Raw genomic sequence first — 19,280 nt, 5'->3', positions numbered from 1 at the left:
AATGTCACAACAAATAATTGCTTGTTAATTTGAAAATAACTTTTTCAATATGTGCTTGATTTTAAGAAATTCTTTAGGTTTGTATGTAGATATTGTATTATGCATAATGAATTCTTTATTTCAGATCACATAGATTAGCTTTTAAGACAAAAATTCAACTATATTACATATTCTTTCCTTTTAGAAAGAACAATCAACATCTGATAAGTAATCCAAGAAGAAAATAGTAAGTTTGAAATAAATATATAATATTTTGGGTATTTTCTATTTGATATACATTAGCTTTCATATTTTAGATATCTGTTGACACAAACGGAAAAATTTCATGTTATTATATACTATTTAGAAAGGTAGACTTTAATAATCTCCAGGATGTTATATTTGTTATAATTAGAATATTTATAAATTATAATTTATTTTTGATATTTTAAAGTTAAATGATTAGAAACTAGATGAAGGTTTGAGAAAAAAACAATGTTTTACAGGCAAAAAACTGAATAATATATCGATTAAAGATTAACAGAAGTATCTTGAAAAATAAATCTGATAATTATTAAAATGCAAGCATAATATTGCATATAGGAATTACTTAATCTCAGTTACAATCATGGCCTGAAGCAAAATAAAAATTCTTCAATTAGGTAATTTTAGGTAATAATATTACTAGACTGATCATCTGCAAGTAAATAGTACTGCAGATTTTTATTTTTCTGATACTCCTGTGCATGAAAATAAAAAATTTAGTTTATTTCAGTTTTCATATTTACAGCATGTAAATTTTTCAAATGAATTTATTTTCTTTCAAAAACTTTTAATTTATATTTCCTCTTCACNGGAAATCATCAATACTTTTAGCTGCATTAGTTTGCATGTTTATTTTTGGTAGTTATAATCAAAATATAATTTAATAACTATAATTTAAGCATTTTAGTTTATATAAAATGTTCTAATAGTTGATAAAATTAAATAAAATAACCTGATATTATAAAAGTGATGATTTTGTTAGTCATAAAATATGACAAGATTATTAAATTTTAAATATGTAATTTAGTAAGTAGTTCCTCCAATGAATGCTAAGTAGCATACTCGGCAGCAATTATCTTCCATTGATTTCGATCATGGGCGAGAAGTTCAGCTTCCACGTCATATTGAGCATCTTCAGATTTCAGAGAAAAGTTCTATGCCAAGTATTCCTAGGGTGTCCTCATGTAATTTGACACCAGGAGGAACCCATTTTATGGCTGTCTTAGGGATCCTACTGTTCTCCATACAAAAAAATATGGCTGGCTAATCAAACTCTTGGGCAACAATATTGTGAAGTTTGCACATCCCACTCCTTTGAAGAACCTCTTCATTGGTTATATGATCTAAATATCGGATCTTTAAGATTCATCATAAACATCTCTGTTGGAAGGCATCAAGCCTTCTATTGATGTTTTCTGATGTCTTCCAGGACTCACTAGCGTAAACAGTTATTGGAATCATGATGGAGGTGAACAGGCAGAATTTAGTTCTTAATGGGATGAATGGATAAACAAGATCTGGTCCTCACGACCAGATCTTGTTTATCCACCGGAAAATTGTTGCCGCCTTTCCGATGTGATACTTCACGTCCACTTCTGTGTTGCTGTTTTGGGAAATAACACTACCCAAATAGGTAAAAACTCTCCACTTCCTCCAATTGTTGTACTCCAACAATTATTCCCTGCATTTATGTGGCGTTACTTTCCTGCATAATTTTCGACTTCATGGTGTTTATCCTGAGGTCAATTTTGTGTGCCTCCTGACCCAATGTGGTTGTGGTATGTTGTAGCATTGTTCCAATTTCCTCTAATAGGGCAATATTGTCAGCAAAAACCAAATCTCCAAGATAATCCAGGTCAGATCAGTAGATGCCAGCCCCAATACTTGCACCAGTCTCTTCTGCCCATCACATGACGTAATCAAGGGAAAAGGGGACAGGACACAATCCTGCTCCTGTCATAATTTTAAAGAAGTCCATATGACCACCTTCAGTCTTGATGCAACAACTTGAATGCAGGTATAAGGCCTTGAAAATGGTGGCAATGTTTGTCAGTACACCATATAATCACAGGATCCGCCAGAGGGACTCGCAGTGAACACTATCAAAAGCCTTCTTGAAATTAATAAAATTGATGACCAATGGATGTCTATACTCAATGCATTGTTTGATGATATTTTGAAGAGAGAAGATCTGCATGCTGCACGATCTTCCACAGCAAAATGCAGCTTGCTTCTCCTGCAAGCACTGATTGAGTGCAATCCACAGGCATTGAAGGAGGACCATACAAAATGCTTTTCCAGACACAGAAAGAAGAATGATACCTCACCAGTTGGTACATTTGGAGATATCTCTCCTCTTAGGAATTCTGACTATAGCACTCCTTCTCCAATACTCTGGGACTTCTCCACACTGCCAGCACATGTTATACAATAACATTAACTTCTCCAACATGGGTTACCCTCCATGCTTCAAAATCTCAGCCATAATTTCATCCAGACTGGCCGCCTTATTATTCTTTAGACTTTTAATTGCAAGCTCCACTTCTTAAAGGGTAATATCGCCAGTGTCCATCTGAAGCTCATTCTGTGTATCCTCAATATCAAAATCGTATGTGGTGTTTGGTTCCGCTTGATTAAACATTTTCCGAAAGTGTTCCATTCATCTCTTGTTCTGTTCGTCTTGAGCAATCAAAAGCTTCCCATTTTTGTCTTTTATTGGAATACTGGAATTACTCCTTGTCTCAGTCAATTCGTTGACTATGTGATACAGGGTCTTGAAGTCATTCTGGTCGGAAGCCTCCTGTGCTTCAGCACCCTTTCATTCTAACCATTCCTTCCTGTCTTTCTGACAATTTTTCTTTACACATCTATCCAACTTGGTGAATCTTTGGTTTCCTTCCTCCATCTCAGCCATTGTTTTAGCCTGGTCCCTTTTTAAGTTTTGCGGTTTTCCTCTCATTAATCAAAGCCCATGTGTGATCTTGGATTCACTTATCTTTTTGTCTTCCTTGACATCTTCCAATGATGTTTTGAGTGCACTCCATGGTAATATCTCTGAGGTTCCCCCAAAGATCTTCTATATCTGTCATCTCTCCAAGAAGGACAAAGCGACTGTGCAACTCCAGAGTAAATGTTTTGGCGATGGTTGGATCATTTAATTTTTCTATCGCAAATGATCTTTTAGCATGAATTGCCTTTGATTATGAAGTTTCAGCTTAATATCCACCCTAATTAGGAAATGGTCAGATCCAATATCTGCACTTCTATAAACCCTTACATCACACAGTGATAAATTTCACTTTTTACTAATACAAATAAAATCTATCTCATTAAAAGTGCACCCATCTGGTGACCACCAGGTCTTTTTATGGATAACCCAATGTTGGAAATACATGTTCCCAACACACAGCCCATTGTGTTCACAAAACAATGTTAGCCTTTCTCCATTGTTGCTCATATGAGCAGAGGATGCATGAACACCCACCAATCACATTCTCGAGTCCTCGATGACCACTGCTCAGTTGGGCATTGAAATCCCCAATCAGGACCATTAGGTCATGATTTGGGATACCATCAAAGACATCTTGGAGCTGCTCATAAAATTCATCTTTTATTGTATCCTCTGTATTGTTGGTTGATGCATAAACCTGCACAGTCGCATTGGTGTGTCTGTGGGTGAAGCAAGCTGTAAAAATCCAATTGCTGAAAGGAATACTTTCTTTGCTTGTTTATTCAGAATAACACCTACTCCAAGCTCGTGCCACTCTTCATGGCCCATGTACAATATGGTCTTGCTGTTACTACTGACTTGGCCGTTTGTCATCCATCTAATCTCACTGACACCAAGGATGTCCAACCGATTTTCACCAAATGTCCATAATAGCTGAGTGAGTCTTCCACTCTGATATAGCATATGCACATTCCAGTTTTCATAATATTTTTGACATCAGACACCGTTGCCGGTTTCCTCCAATGCCATTATATTACCTGGAGCTGAACTGCCCCTCATGCAATCAAAATTTCTGTTTATTCTTGCTGTTTCTATAGCACTGGTAGCTTTTACAGGGACGGGTTGACAATCCAACGCCCAAATTTTACATATACTCCAGTAAAATTTAATGAAAAATCCTCAACAATTTTCTGAACTTGTTCGAATTTTTGAATTTATTTGAAATAATTTATAAGTGCAAAGATAGATTTATAATTGATATTAGAGGATGGAATCATTTCATGAAAATGATTAACTCCTGATATATTCAAAATGAGCTATTTAATGAGCCGAAACATCAAAACTAATGAATTTTTCTCTAAAAAAATTGATACAGTGTTATTTTATGAAATGGTGTACTGTATATAGAAATGATGAAAAGTTAAATTATAGAATAAAGGTTGACAGAATGACATTAGCAATCCTAAATTATTATATTTGATAGTTCTAAAGTTTTAAACCCTAAACATTTCCACTGATACTAAAACATGTAATATTATACAGTAATTAATATTAATATTAAAATTAAACCATACTCAGATCTAAAAACTCTCTTTCAAAGAAAAATTCTTTCAATTTGGAGTGAATATGGTGGAATCTTGATTATTTAAACTCTGTGGGACTGGGGGCCTTTCAGATAATCCAGAAAGTCGTTTATTTTAATTTTGGTACATCAAACATTGTGAATTTAAAGTTTTGTGAACAATGAATACTGTAATGCAGTTACTGTATTTGAAGGTAAATTAATTTACTTAAAAACTAATGTAGTATTATATATACAACCTAGTTTTGTATCACTATAGTTGAAATGATTACGTAATGATTTCTAGTTACTTGGAGAATTTTGGTGTTAGTATAGTTAGCATATTACATACCCTATGGGTATATACAATACAATACATTCTGGTATTTTTTTAAACTATCTGAAACTTCAGATTGTCCAAAATAATCAAGCTACCATATATATTTAATTGATTTTACTATTTCATTTGACATATAAAGTCTTGTTGTATGTAAGAATCAGCATATATTCTTTTGACTTTTAACCCTTGGATGCATAACTTGAGTCAAATTGACTAGGTGACAATTTTCCTTGTATATGTATTTTATTTTTTAGTTGAGGTTTTTGTGCTTTTGTACATTGCTCACAAATGTACTCAATAACAAAAATAAACAATATCAGAAAAAAATATATAATAAACTTAAAAATTATCACTGGTTTTGTAAAATACCTTTCAGTACATGACATGGATTATTTTGGTTACTCAGAAATACATATTTCTAGTATACTTTTTCTTTTGTTTTCACTTTACTTATGGTTTTGATTTTTTAGGGTCCAAAGTTTCAGTTTCAGTTTATAAAACTTGCATACACAGAAAAATTTATCTTCATCAACTCAGCATCAGAACCTAATACTTTTATTTTGTCTTCATAATTTTTTCTCCCAGGTAGAATGTAGAAAATTGCTTTTAATTTTTATACCATTACTTTTGCTTCACAATAAATATAATAATAAAAATAAAACAAGCAGATCCAGTAATTCCCATGCTGCAAGTGGCTAGCCTATCAAGAGCAACCACATCTTTATGGATGTGGTTTCACACGTGACTGACTTATTTATGTATGAAAACTTGCTAATGCATCTATGATAAAAATCTTGGTTTCAGTGTTGTATGTAAATTAATTTCTTCAATTTTGAAAAATGGTCAAAACACCACATATGATAATTTCTTTTCAAGCGTTGCCATTACTAAACATTTAAAGGAATAGAAGCATATGATTATTGAATCAGTGAGGCAAAACAAACCAGATACTCCTCCATGTTTCAAGCCATTAAAGAACATATCAATTTATTTCTCAGTGCATGGCTTCAGTAATTATGTATGATGCTAGTTAGATGCAGGATTGACAAAGAAAATCAGCTCAGTTAAGAAACTGTTTGGAGTAAGAGTAGTAACAAACTTCCAATCTGCACCTGTACGGTCAAAGGACACATCAAAAAAGAAAAAGATGCACCATCTGCCTCAGCATAAAAAGGCTGAAAATGTTCAATTGTATGCTTGAAATGCAATTGTTTTGTTTATACAGAAGGGTTATGTAATTGTATGCAAAAAATGTGCAACATAAAATTAGAATTTACCAAAACTTTACTACTACTATGTGGATCAAAATTATCACAATTATGCATTAATTAATAGTCAAAATTGCTCTTATGCATCCAAGGGTTAATTAATTTATTATTATATAAATGGAAGGAAATTCTCTGATAAAATAATAAAATGAAATACTAAATATTATTATATTACATATTTTTTGTGATATATTTTAATATATCACACAAAATAGCTTTACTTACACTAAAATTTATAATAATTATAATTATACTATAAATGTTTATTAATAGTTATTGTATTATTCAATAGGTGGTATTAAGGCTCTTTTGGGCCTCTGTTATCATAAATCATTTGAAGAATTTGGACTTTCTCCAATATTGTTTAGAAGGAAACATCTAGCTCATTACTATGAACCCGAACTTAGGAAAGAGCCTGTTATATATGACGAAAAAGGATATCCAATTAATCCAAAAACGTAAGGGTTTAAATTATATTTTCTAAAATAATCTGTTTATGTAACTGAAATTGTCTGTTCAACTCTTTCCTGCTATCTATCTGTTCACTCTTGGTTTCGGGCTTTCCAATAATTTGTATATCTCACCATTACAATATTCTCTACCTTTCTATCCATTTCCACAAGATAAGTATCAAGACTTGATTGATCTACTTTCTTCTGTTATTTACTTTACCAATCCAACATAATTTTGATATAATGTATCAATTTCTGCTATTGCCAAGTGAGACCAAATATATTTTATTTTACTGTAATTTCTCTTCTGATTCCTCAGGCTTGGAAGACTATACAGTTCCTTGTTAGTATCATATTCTTACCTATTATCCTTATATCCATCTGATAACCTTATAATGATGCTTTACCTCCAACATATTTTAACTCTCTCCAACCTCTTCCAATTGGATAAACAGATCTCCAGACCAAAGCAAAATATGCTACAAATTACACACAGGAGTCTTTGGATAATCTAGGCAGGGTCATTAGATAAACTGTTACTGCACTCCCTAGCTTTAAGTGGTTAGGAAGATCTGATTTCAATAGAAGGCATTGTTGTTCCAATCTTCTTGGTTCTCATGTGCATCATTTGTTTGTGTGCTTCTTCTACAATAGAATATTCAAATTGCTTGAAGAAAACTTGGAATTTTACTTTGTTAAGAAATTTTTCTATAATTGGCAAAAGTAAGTCGAAAATGTTTAAATTGTATTAGATTACGACTTGTTAAGATTGAAAGTGTATAAGTTTTATTTCATATTTTATTTTAGGTTAACAAAGTTTAGTAGTAACTAAATCCCACTTATATGACACACTACATAACTTTAGTACTTCTATTTTATTAGTTACCATATGTTCATATTAGTACAGACAGTCCATACTTTAAAGGCTCTGTCAGTGTCCATACCGTACTTAGAAAAATTAAACAAAATGTCCATACTTTTCAACTAATCGCACAGTTAATAGTTAAATCATAACCACTTAGATTTTAATCTGACAAAAGGTGTTAAAGTTTTTATGATTATTATTGTATATATTGGCTAGGTAGCAACATTGTATAAGTGAATGTAATGGCTCTGTTGCTTAGAGAGCATGAGCACATTCAATATAGTTTTCTTTTATTTAAAATGCTGTGCCCCAAAGGAAAGTGTAAATTGAAACTTTATATTATATACCTACATTTACTACATTGAAAAATATGAATGAATTCCTGTTATTTTTCCTTGCTGTCTGAATATTTTTAATACTAATCTGTTTGTATTTTGCCTTCATCTGTTATGGTAACTCTAACTTTACATCAATGACCCATCACATTCCAAATTGCAACTTGGGATATAAATCATCAGAAAACAAAAAAATATTTCTGACAAAGTTCAAAATTGCTTTCAGAATAGTTTCTCATGCTTTGCAACAACTGTTATATCTGGAGGCAGTTTTTTCTAAGAGTAATCTCATCCAGGGGCTTATTTGTCTACAACTGGAAACTTAATTTTCTGCTTTATCTAGGTTAGTTATATTCTTCATGCCCAAAGCTCTTTCATTTACACATTGACAATTTACCAGCTTATCATTTTATAATAAATAAACATAGAAAATCACTCCATTCTGAAGAACTTTTTCCATTTAGACAGATTTTACTGTATTTAGTGAGAGTAAATACTGCGCAGTGACCAGTCTATCTAATGATTGATTCATTAATGACTTAAGCTTCATTCCAATAAATAGTAGTCTCCAAATAGTTTCACACGTTGACTGTGTTGCTCAAAATATATTTGATCTTGAAGAAATTTCTCAAAAGAATCTTTCATTGCTAAATGATATTTTTCACACATTTTGAAATGAATGGAATTTTATGTCTTAACATAAAATACATTAAAATGGTATTTTATTTTTGCATTTTCTTATTAAATTCAACTATTATATGAGATTATTAAATAACAGGAAAGAAAAAGCAAGAACTCTTCCTAATTGGACAGTATGCTTCTTAAATGTTATTTTTTTCCTTGTTTCACCTATATTATTGGTTATGGCTTTAATGCAGTTATGCCAGAAAAGAAAATATTTACCATTATCAGTAAGTAAAATTAAATTTAATATTATAATTAATTTTTAAAATTATGACTATTTAGAACATATTGTATTTTACTTTTCAAGTATTTAATTACTTTGAATATGTGAATACGTAATATACAGTTATTTATCTTATTACAGTAAAAGCTTGACATTATGAACCCCAATTTAAGACCGCGCATTATTACAGATGGCTGGTGTCGATCTGGCTAAAAGTATAGGAAATTATATAAAACCACATTTGCATAATGGACTCCCGCTACTATGTACTATTTTTCAGGCCCCTCAGACCACTGTTCTTGTTATTACAGACTTTTCAGTCACTGTTTTATTTCATCACAATCATAATTTTATTTATTTTGTCATAGTTGTCATTTTATTTACTTTTTTGCAAAAAATAAATACAAAAATAATATAAAATTCATTTTTTAACACTTTTTGGCAAAGATTTTTGCATTGCATCTAGTTGCTTTCCCAGCTCTGTTATATAAAACAGGTTTGAAAGTATGGCAATCGGTCAAAAAATGACCCCTCAAGATTTTTACATTTTGAACTTAGGGGACCTTGAAATGTCAAGAATGGAAACAAATTTTGGGGTTTTTCTGTATATATGGATGCTAGTGTGGGGGGCACAATTTTGTTCACCTTGTTTGAAGCTTAATAACTCCTGTGCTTTGTTGCAAATTTCTGAAATTTTGCAGGGAGGTTTGTGTATTAGGGGGATTGATGCTATTAAACTTTGATAGTTAAAGGTCAACAGGATGGATTGATAAAGGGGTCATGTGTCATATCTGAGTAGAGTTGGACTTAAATGCTAATAATGAGTAAAATTGTCATTAAAATTTTCTATAAACCACCCGTCTCTATCCTCAAAATTAAGCTTTTTGCCATTTTATAATAATTAAAAATATAAAAAGTTTTTAATAAAATATCATAACATGGAACCGCATGTTATGATACTGTATTTTATTAAAAATATCCCGATGGAACCGCACACGCAGTTTTAAATGTTGCCAGGACAATTAAGTGATATGTTGCTGGATTTTTTTGTTTCATTTTCTGATCAACTAGTTTTGTTCAGTTTTGGTTTTGTTTTCTCTATGAGCAACAAGTCTTGGATTTGTTATATAAAGCCATGGATTATTATTAAAATTTAATAAAAATCTGGCTTGTATACAAATTTTATCTACTACTCAATTGACATTTATCCACAATATTCATATACCAGCAATGGATAACTTGATATTACTACATACAGTATTACCTTGAATATAAGGAGATTCCCTTATATTTGAGGTAACATATCTGCTGAAACCAGGTAAAAATACATTGATTTGGTATCCAGACCTGGAGAAAACATTCGTGAACTGTAGATGTTTTCTCTGGTCTGTTATCTAGATCCATCCTAATATGATTCTACTGCATAATAATGGAACTTTTTAATATCACAGATGAGTCTATAATAATGAGTAATCATGATAAAATGGACTTTTATTATAACAGACCAATTTCTTTACTCCCTTGGTGGTCCATTATATCAAGCTTTTTTACTGTAATAAATAAGTTTGTTGAATACATCTATTATTAAATTACAGAGTACTAAGATTAAAATTATACTTGTCTTCTCACTGAAATTAATGGCATGCAAACACAACATTTATGAAAAATGGGTAGTTATTGATACCTTTGCACTTGGATTACGCATTCCAAGGTAATGAATATGGAGCATATAATAATGAATTCTCTTTCTTGATACTCAATTATTAAGTAGTTACTACTTGAATTAAGTACGGTGTTTGGAATATCTTCTCAATAAAATTTTATCAGATTCGTACTAGCTTTGAGGGTTTTATTTTTTATTTTGTAAATTTTTACTAAAATTACTTTGTTTCCAGTCAAGTTAATCAGGTTTTTTTAATATAAATTAGTGTAACTTTATATTAGGCAGAGTTCTGAGATTTTTGAGATCAGTTTTACGCTCATTGTAATTGGGAGTGTTTCCCTTCATCATTTGGTCACCACTTCCTTGTGATGCATCATTTAGATCATTGATGACATATCTACAGTACGATACTTAGATTAGAAGTCAAAATATTATTTGAAAGCATGTTTCTACTAGGTTTTCTGAAACACATCGGTACTTATTCAACACAAAGTGTGTACAGTACAAGTGTTCACAATTACAGCTGTTCCTAGGAAACACTAAATGGTCGATTTATTTTTTACTCTACTTTCTATATATGTAATAAATGAATGCAAGAAAATCTTACATAAGTTTGTTTTCTATTTGCATGCATTTTGTACATATTAAATAAGTGTGTATAAACATGTGTCCTTTTTTATAAAATTTACTCTTGGGTCTTATAATTCAGAAAGGATATCTTCAATATATGAAATTCTATCCTCAAAATTGTTACATTGTAACTGTCAAGACTGGTTTACACATTATGACTATCACTAATATTTTATTGCACCCAAAAAATGACAAGACTTGTTGGCAATTCAGATGTTTACACAATCCNATATACATTGGAATATTATATGCATCTCGACTTAGAATTATTAGTAATCGAGGCTAAAATTTTTAATGGATAATTCACTGTTTGTAGTCTATTATATAATAACCCACATATAAAGCCACCATGCCAAATTTTGTTACTTAATCTCTACTTCATCCTGAGATATTAAGCAAAATAGAGGTCAATACACACACATCCATGGAATTTTTGTTTCGGCTTTTTTGAATTGAGGAGGTCCCAAAACTTTGAGATTTGCAAAAACCTCGGAAGGTCAAATTTGACACGATTCCCATATTTTACGGTGTTCTGTATACATAACAGCCACAAAAGTAAAAATAGAATCCAAGATACAAAATAAACATCAAAAAATATAATTGTATAATTATACATTTCCAGATATAATACGACGTATGGTAAATTAAAAAAGCTTGATATGTTTTGTAAATTATTTAGACTTTATTGTAAATATGATTATAATGCACTTAAAATATAAACATTTTTATAATCTATCACAATATGGACCTATTTTTAGATCTAAAAGTGTTGTTTGTAGAGAGGAATTTTAAATAATATCTTCTAAAGTAAAATAANCTGCAAGTAAATAGTACTGCAGATTTTTATTTTTCTGATACTCCTGTGCATGAAAATAAAAAATTTAGTTTATTTCAGTTTTCATATTTACAGCATGTAAATTTTTCAAATGAATTTATTTTCTTTCAAAAACTTTTAATTTATATTTCCTCTTCACTCTGAAAAATAAAATAAATAGCATTAAATATTTAATGGATTACAAGGTAAAAGCATTTATTCAATAATTATGATAATGAGCAATTTAACTTTTGAACAGAATTTTCATAAATACTCACTTCTGTCTTATTCTTGGTTCAATAATATTTCTTCTTTGAAAACTTTTATATCTATCTTCCAAAATATTTCCAACTACCTGTGTATTAATAAAAATAATCATTAAGTAATTGATCCTCAGTAAACAAAATAGCCAAGTTAATCATAAATGACAAGTTTTTTTAAATTAAGTCACAATCCAATATTAGGAAAATAATGCTTCTGTAATATTGAAGACATCAGTCGGACACAAAGTGTTTAGCCAGCAGGGGAGAGGGTTCAGAGGGATCCTACCTATCTCTACTGTCTATGTTTGATGTTGGCATGCAGTCTTTAGTCCACCAAAGGGTCTAAAAGAAAACATGAGTGTAGATGTTAGTAGGAAGACTTATCTACTTAAGTAGTGTTCAGTTTTATATTAGTATTAACAGCTAGACAGACTTTGAGGTCTTGCTTTTCTCACTATTTTTTTTATTTTTAAACGTTTAATTAGTGAGTAAGTTAACTAACTGTCCCTAATCTAACTTAGATTGAAAAAGAAGACAGAAAATGAGAATTAAAATACAAAGTTGAAAGTCAACTATATACCAACAGTTCAAACAAAGCAAGGAAAAGCTAACTGCCATCCGTGCCTCCAGAATGAGTGCTCTCAAGAGCCCCACTAAGGGACACGAATGCGAGAGTAGATTGTACCCTTCAAGAACAGCACCTCTCATTAAACTATCCCAGCAAAAAACAAAATGAAGTGACACTTTTCCCAGAGTTGGGCGAAGGCAGATCAGTCTGTATTTTTTTGTAAGTGTTAGCACTGGTAGGTTTGGGAATCAATTTGACATTAGCCAGTGTTCAAGCAGATATTAAAGAGAATAACAAATGTGTTTTTCGTCATCCTAGTGGTTATGCCGTCAAGTGGTTGTTATCGGTGAGCGAACAGATGGCATTCTAAACTTCGATGTAGGTGAAGTTGTTGTCATTGTCTGTATTAGATGGAGTGAGTGTAGAACTCTGACTGCTTGGGTACTGTCATCCTGCTGTGGTCATCTGAAGGTTAAAGACTAGTGAGAATGTGCACTATAGTATTGTCAATGTTGTTAGTGTAGCAGGTTTGGAGCTGGCATTTTTCCTTACAAACTTAGTAGTACAAATCAGACACCAGGGGTTGCAACTGCAAGTGTTGATACAGAAATCTTTCCAAGTGTTAGTCCTTGTTTTATTTATAAGGATTTTGTAAGCATTGTGTTCGTGCCTATACTGGTCTCTAAGTGTGACTTTAATGCCCTGGCCCTGTTCATTCCAAAATTGCCTCCTTAATCTTCTAACTACTTTTCTTGTTTTCTAGCTCAGTGGTCCACCAAGGAACCAGTCCAAATATTATGGAACATGTCACAGAATAATTGACAGTTAGTGCAAGTATAGTGAAAACTATGATTGTTAGTATTACTAGTAGTGTTGAGTTGGTGAAGATATACCTATGGTCATTGGCAGAATCTGTGTCGATGGTATTACAGTGGTGATGTGACTGGATCGACCTAATGTTAGGAAACAATTTTCCCCCGTGGTATAGGAGTAGGTCGAAGGGTGGTTGTGTTGGGCCATGGTTTTGTTAACTACATTACCTCTAGGCTCATCTTTTGGACTAAGCCAGCTTGCAGACTTCGCGTTGGAGTCACCTCCTATTAGGATAGGTTTATCTTTGTATGAGTTCAGCAGGTGATGAATGTCTTCAATGGCTGTCTCAATGTTTGTGGTGTCTAGAATGTAGACGGAACACGTGTAAAGGTGAGTGTTATTGTCTGTACACAGACGGTGGTAAGATGTTCTGTGGTGTGTTGGGAGACAAGGCAGGCAGTCGTGTTTTTTGTTCCTGTTGAGAATACCAGCCTCGATGTGATAGCCAGGGTCCTGCGCTGGATAGACTTTCCAGCAGTTAAACCTGACTATCATATTGTTAAAGTGTAGGGTTCTTGGATCGTGATGATGCCAGTATTGTGTACATTGGAAGTGTGAATGAGGAGGGAGCAGGCAGCTTTGCATTTCTGTGCATTAATCTGTATGATTTTATAGCCGCCTATGTTCATCTTGTGTACGGGTGTATTATTCATAGCTGACACTACTGGCAGTTTGGTTATGGAGCACTGTTGAGAGAATGTGTTATGCACGGTCTTACGTTTGCTCCCTTCTGGTAGTGTGTTATTGGCCTTTGCACAATTAACGCAGCATGGTTCCTGACTGTGAATGCGGAAAACCTCATAACACTGTAGTCACTGCATGGACAACTACAGCTGTTTTTCTGTTCATTTCCTAGCTAGATTGCTGTAACCACAGCATTTTAACAGCATATGGGAGGGATGTAATTGTCTATTGCTATTATTGCCCATTGCACACTAACATACTGCTATTGAATTAACATGTTCCTGATACTAGGAGTGACCTGAAGGACAATGTGTAATCTAGAAGTTTCTGTCGTGTTGGGGTTTATTTTGGTTAGAACACAGCAAGAATCTTGAAATTCCTGGAGTATGTGTGAAGTATTTATTGCAGTGTTCTGGATATGGAATTCCCCTATAAAGGCACTGGTGACAGCGTAGCCAGGGACATTTAACAGAATAACCATAGGTTGTTTGGCTGCCAAGTATCTGATTTCTAAACTCTGTTGTTTCTAATTTTCCTCAGTGTTTTAACTGGGATTCCTAACTGACTAGGTTTTATGTTCATAGTGAGTGTTTGTCTTATTTTGTCTAATGTTTTCTTTTGGAAAAACAAGAACCGTGCTTGTGCCAGCACTGGACTGTGCATGTTTTCTGGATAATTTTGTGTTTGTTGTGTTAGCTTTTGCAGCAACACTAGCGTAGGAGGAGGCAGTGTCCAATATTTTGTTGACTTTGCTATCAATGAGAGAGCTGACCTTCTTGGAAACCTCCTGTTGAATACGACAGACATCAGCTAGGGCAGTGTTCCGCAACCTTTTTCTACTTGCGGCACACCCATGACTCAACAACGCACACCAAAATGTTATTCCCCTCAAAAACGTATGATATGATACTATTAATAGAATTACATAATGCCACTAACCTATTATTATTGTTATTAAACAGATACCAACACCTGTGAGCAAATTTTCTTTACATATAATTTATTAGAATACATAAAAATGGGTGGCTTATAATAAAGAATAAACAAACATCATCTTATTTCATTAGTGTTGCGGCAGAGAATGAAATACATACAAAAGATAACATAAGAAACACAACAACTGTGATGAAAATATATAAATAAAATTTGAAATTAACAGAATATGTAAAAGTTCACGTCACACCTTTCACCATGTGATGGCACATCAGTGTGCCGCGGCACACCGGTTGCGGAACACTGAGCTAGGGATTTGAAAACTGCTTCGCTAATTAAACTATTCAACATATCAGCATCATTGTTGTTGGGACGATGAGCCGATGCTCGGATAGTCTCATCTGCTAGCAAGAAAAGATCATTTTCAGCTTCATGAATTTTTGTTCTGTTCTGTTTTCAAACTGCAAAACTGCATTTTTCTAGACAGTTTCCTAAAATAATGTCTAAAGTTCCCTAAGCTTTTTACAAACAGACGAGACGTCCGAGCATGGGCTCCTGACCCCAGTGTTTCCAGAACTAGATGGACACACCATCTAGAAAGACCCTTAAACTGCCTTAAAACTAATAACTTAAACCAAGAAAAAGAACGGGAGAGCTGAAAACCAAAAACCTCAAAAATGGGGTGGCCTACAAAGACGAAACTAATAAGGGTAACAAAACACCTTCTAAGAGAACGAATTACAAAGGGAAAAACTAACTACAAAAATGCCAAAATAATAACTAACATCGAAAAAGCTATGATAATAGCTAGCAAGGCCTAACTATTATCTTACAATCGAAAAGAATGAACAACAACTCAGTAAAACCAGAAAAACATGGAAACTAATTGACTGAGATAAACCAAAATTATAGGGGAAGTTAAACACCTAACTATATAACTTAGACCTAAACTAAGACAAACCTAACTGAAAAGTTACAAAAGCCAGCCAAAAACAAGAAGGTGATTGAGTGGAAGTTGAAGAGAGAGTAAATTTAAATTGATTAAATAGAATCAAACCTAACTGTTTCTGTCTAGCAAAGCCAAAACAGAAACTGAGCTAGTTAAGCCTAACAAATGAAAAACTGACTCAAAATCTAAGCAGTAACAAGCACTTAATAGAGCCAAAGAAACACAAAAGTACACCTCAGAAAAAAGCTCACCAACGCAGGAATTTTTTAACAGATTACAGGTTTTTACAGTTATGGACTTTGGCGATCACGTGGCCCCAGACCCGTACGGCATAGAGGAGTGCTGGCTGAATTGCACGTCTGTAAATAAGCTTAGTAGCATTAGGGTCAAGGCCCCATGTATTCCTAGCATTGGCGTAGCCAGAGTTTTGTTATGGGGGGGGCCTAGTGGAGGCCAACCTGACACAAAATTGAATTATTTCAAATTATTGTTTATTATTGGGCACCGAGCAAGCCGTTCACCCTTTTTTAATATTCAAAAGTTTTATTTTAGCTTTAGGTTTTTACAAATCGACTCAACACTTTTTCGGCTGTGATTTCCTGGGGGGGGGGGCACCAGGTTCTCTGGGAGGGGCCGTGCCCCCCCAGGCTCCCCCTAGCTACGCCCATGATTCCTAGCAATACTAATGAGGGTGTTGGCCGTCTTTTTAGCTTTGTTCGTGACAGGACAAATCTAAATGACAGGAAATTATTATTAAACTACATATTATTTTCCCATTAAATCAGTAAGAATAAAGTTTAAACTCAAACGATATACAACAGAATAACAATATAATCAAAAGTTCACTTTTTATGCATAACTCAATTCTGCAGATGAAATTCGAGAATCATTATTTTAATATGTATTAAAAATTAATTTTTACGTTATGTTTTAGGCCAAGTTTTCATTATAGCAACAATGTTTCATTTATTCATTATTTTAGAAAACATTTTTGTCCTTTTCTCACACTTCAATGACAAAAAAGTGGCCTCACCAAATGTATTTGCTAGTGATGGGGCGAGTAATTGGAATCTAGCAAATCTGGTTTAACAAGAAGATTCAAACTTGTTAAACCTGACCTATGAAAAGGATAAATTTATTTAAAGGAAAGTTTTCTTTAAGGTGTTATTCAAGATAGATTAGTTCAGTTTACATAGAAGTGCTTTTGTAATGATTCGTGTGAATCATAACAAATGCGATTTGCATGATTGTAAGTAAAAAAATCTAGCAACAAGTTGATTAATTTTCCGGCAACATTTGTTATGATGAAAATATAATTATTTTATTAAAAAAAACTTAATTTTAAAATGGCAAAAATCTCACTTTTGAGGGTAGAGATGGGTTTTATACAAAATTGTAAATGCTAATGAGTAAAATCGTCATTAAGTCCGACCCTACTGGAGATTTGACACAAGACTCCCTCTATCTCCCTACCCTATCAATCTTTAACCACCAAAATTTTATAGCATCAATTCCCTTAATACACAAATTTCAGAAATTTTCAACAAAAAGCACAAGAGTTGTTAAACTTCAAAGAGGGTGAACAAAATCATGCCTCCACAAACATCTATACATATAGTAAAAAAACACCCAAATATTTTTGCATTTCTCAACATTTCAAGGTCCCAAATTCAAAAATGACCACCCGAGATTTTTTACATTTTTTGACCGATTGCCATACTTTCCCTGATATATATAACAGCCAGGAAAGTAATAATTATTTGTGCTAAATTTACTGCCGTTTTGAGATTTAAAAATTGCTTTTTCAAAATGAATCAGTCTAGTCATTCGTTTTATTCTTTTTTCCTTGAAAAAGTTCATGCAGTTGTACATTTGGGAAAACTGGCTCGAGTGAATGAATTCAAAAATTGGTTAATTTGTGATGATACCTGTTCCACTCATTGCATCATTTGTTGAACCTCGTTTAGTGTTATAAATGATTTAATTCCATTGTATTTGAGGTATGCTGATTGTGAGAAGCATGAAAAAAGAAGTGCATCTTCTCATTTACCTTCCTCCTCTCTCCAGTCATAGGCTTGTCACCTTTAAAAATACTAACTGATATGATGGGATAGTTTTTTGAGTAAAAGGGAATTAATTAGTTGCAATATTAACTTTATCTGAAATAATATTACAAATTTGTTTTGTACTATACAATAAAAGCATTCATATCCTCATATAAAATGGAATTTTTGGTTTTCTTTCGACAGATTGGAAAATCAGATTGGAGAATCATTAATTCTTCTAAACAAAGATAAACTTTAGAAACTATTCAAAAGAATCAGAATCGAGAATCGTATTGAAATCTGGAATTTTCGGTAGGATCGGAATCAAAGTCGGAAAAAATTTTGGTATCATTCTAGCACTAGCATTTGCTAATGGGTGTAAAGCAATAACAATTATAGAGGAAGTTTATCCATTTGTCATATTCTACACTACAAAAAATTTCTGAAATAAAATTATTTTGTCAAAGGAACAATTCCAATGTAGAAGTAACCAAACAAAAGAAGCAATACACCTTATAACTCCAGCAATAACATTTTATACCTATTTCTATAGGCCTTCTTTAGTTGGAATACCAAACTTAAATGAAAAAGAACATTAGAAAAACATTAAACACAATGGGAAGAATGTTCTAAATCAATAGAATATTTGTACAATTCAAACTGTTCAAATGTTAAATTAATTTGTAATTTGTTTAATTCTTTATCATATAATCTTATTTAAATTATGTTTATTAGAAATAGCTACTAAATGTTTTCATTATTTCACAGATTATTAAAAAATGCCTGCACATATTAGTACTTACAATTGTAGAAGTTTTACATTACAGTGGAACCCCGGTTAACGAACGTAACGGTATTTTGTGTCAAATTTTAGTTGATGTTAGGCATGCGCAAGTTAAGCATTGCTTTTCCGAGTGTTTGTGCTATACTTCTTTTTTCAGTTTTGTGATTTATATATTTAATCAATATGGCATCAAAGAAAGAAAAAAGTCATAGTGGCAATAGAAAACGACAATGCGCTATCACATTTGAGAAAAATTTTGATTAAAAGAGTAAGACAATCAACTTTAGATCAATTTCTTGTTCCTTATGGAAAGAGTTTGTTTGTTTGTTAAGTTATGGCAACGCAACACTTGGGCGATCTGACTAGGGGGAA

General features: G+C 32.6%; 2 protein-coding genes across 3 annotated transcripts in view; one reads left to right on the top strand and one right to left on the bottom strand.

The window, feature by feature from the left end:
- Positions 1–8,760, top strand: part of LOC111619793 — a 56,240-nt gene extending 47,480 nt beyond the window's left edge. The window contains exons 13-14 of the mRNA XM_023361608.1: positions 6,436–6,601; positions 8,574–8,760. Coding sequence (XP_023217376.1) covers positions 6,436–6,601; positions 8,574–8,745 — 338 coding nt within the window. The 3' untranslated portion in view covers positions 8,746–8,760. The remainder of the gene's footprint in view (positions 1–6,435; positions 6,602–8,573) is intronic.
- Positions 8,761–11,919: 3,159 nt separating this feature from the next.
- LOC111619804 (ribosome biogenesis protein NOP53-like) overlaps positions 11,920–19,280 on the bottom strand; it is a 49,673-nt gene continuing 42,312 nt past the window's right edge. The window contains exons 11-12 of one of the 2 annotated variants that reach the window (XM_023361623.1): positions 12,088–12,164; positions 11,920–11,970 (exon numbers count right to left, since the gene is read on the bottom strand). In XM_023361623.1, coding sequence (XP_023217391.1) covers positions 11,928–11,970; positions 12,088–12,164 — 120 coding nt within the window. In that variant the 3' untranslated portion in view covers positions 11,920–11,927. Of the gene's footprint in view, positions 11,971–12,087; positions 12,165–12,185; positions 12,415–19,280 lie in introns of those variants that run through there. The other variant, XM_023361624.1, reaches the window with a different exon arrangement.

The sequence above is a fragment of the Centruroides sculpturatus genome, unplaced genomic scaffold, assembly GCF_000671375.1.
Source record: "Centruroides sculpturatus isolate CEXI.00-Female unplaced genomic scaffold, Cexi_2.0 scaffold178, whole genome shotgun sequence".
Taxonomy (NCBI): domain Eukaryota; kingdom Metazoa; phylum Arthropoda; class Arachnida; order Scorpiones; family Buthidae; genus Centruroides; species Centruroides sculpturatus.
This window is presented reverse-complemented; position numbering and strand designations above follow the sequence as displayed.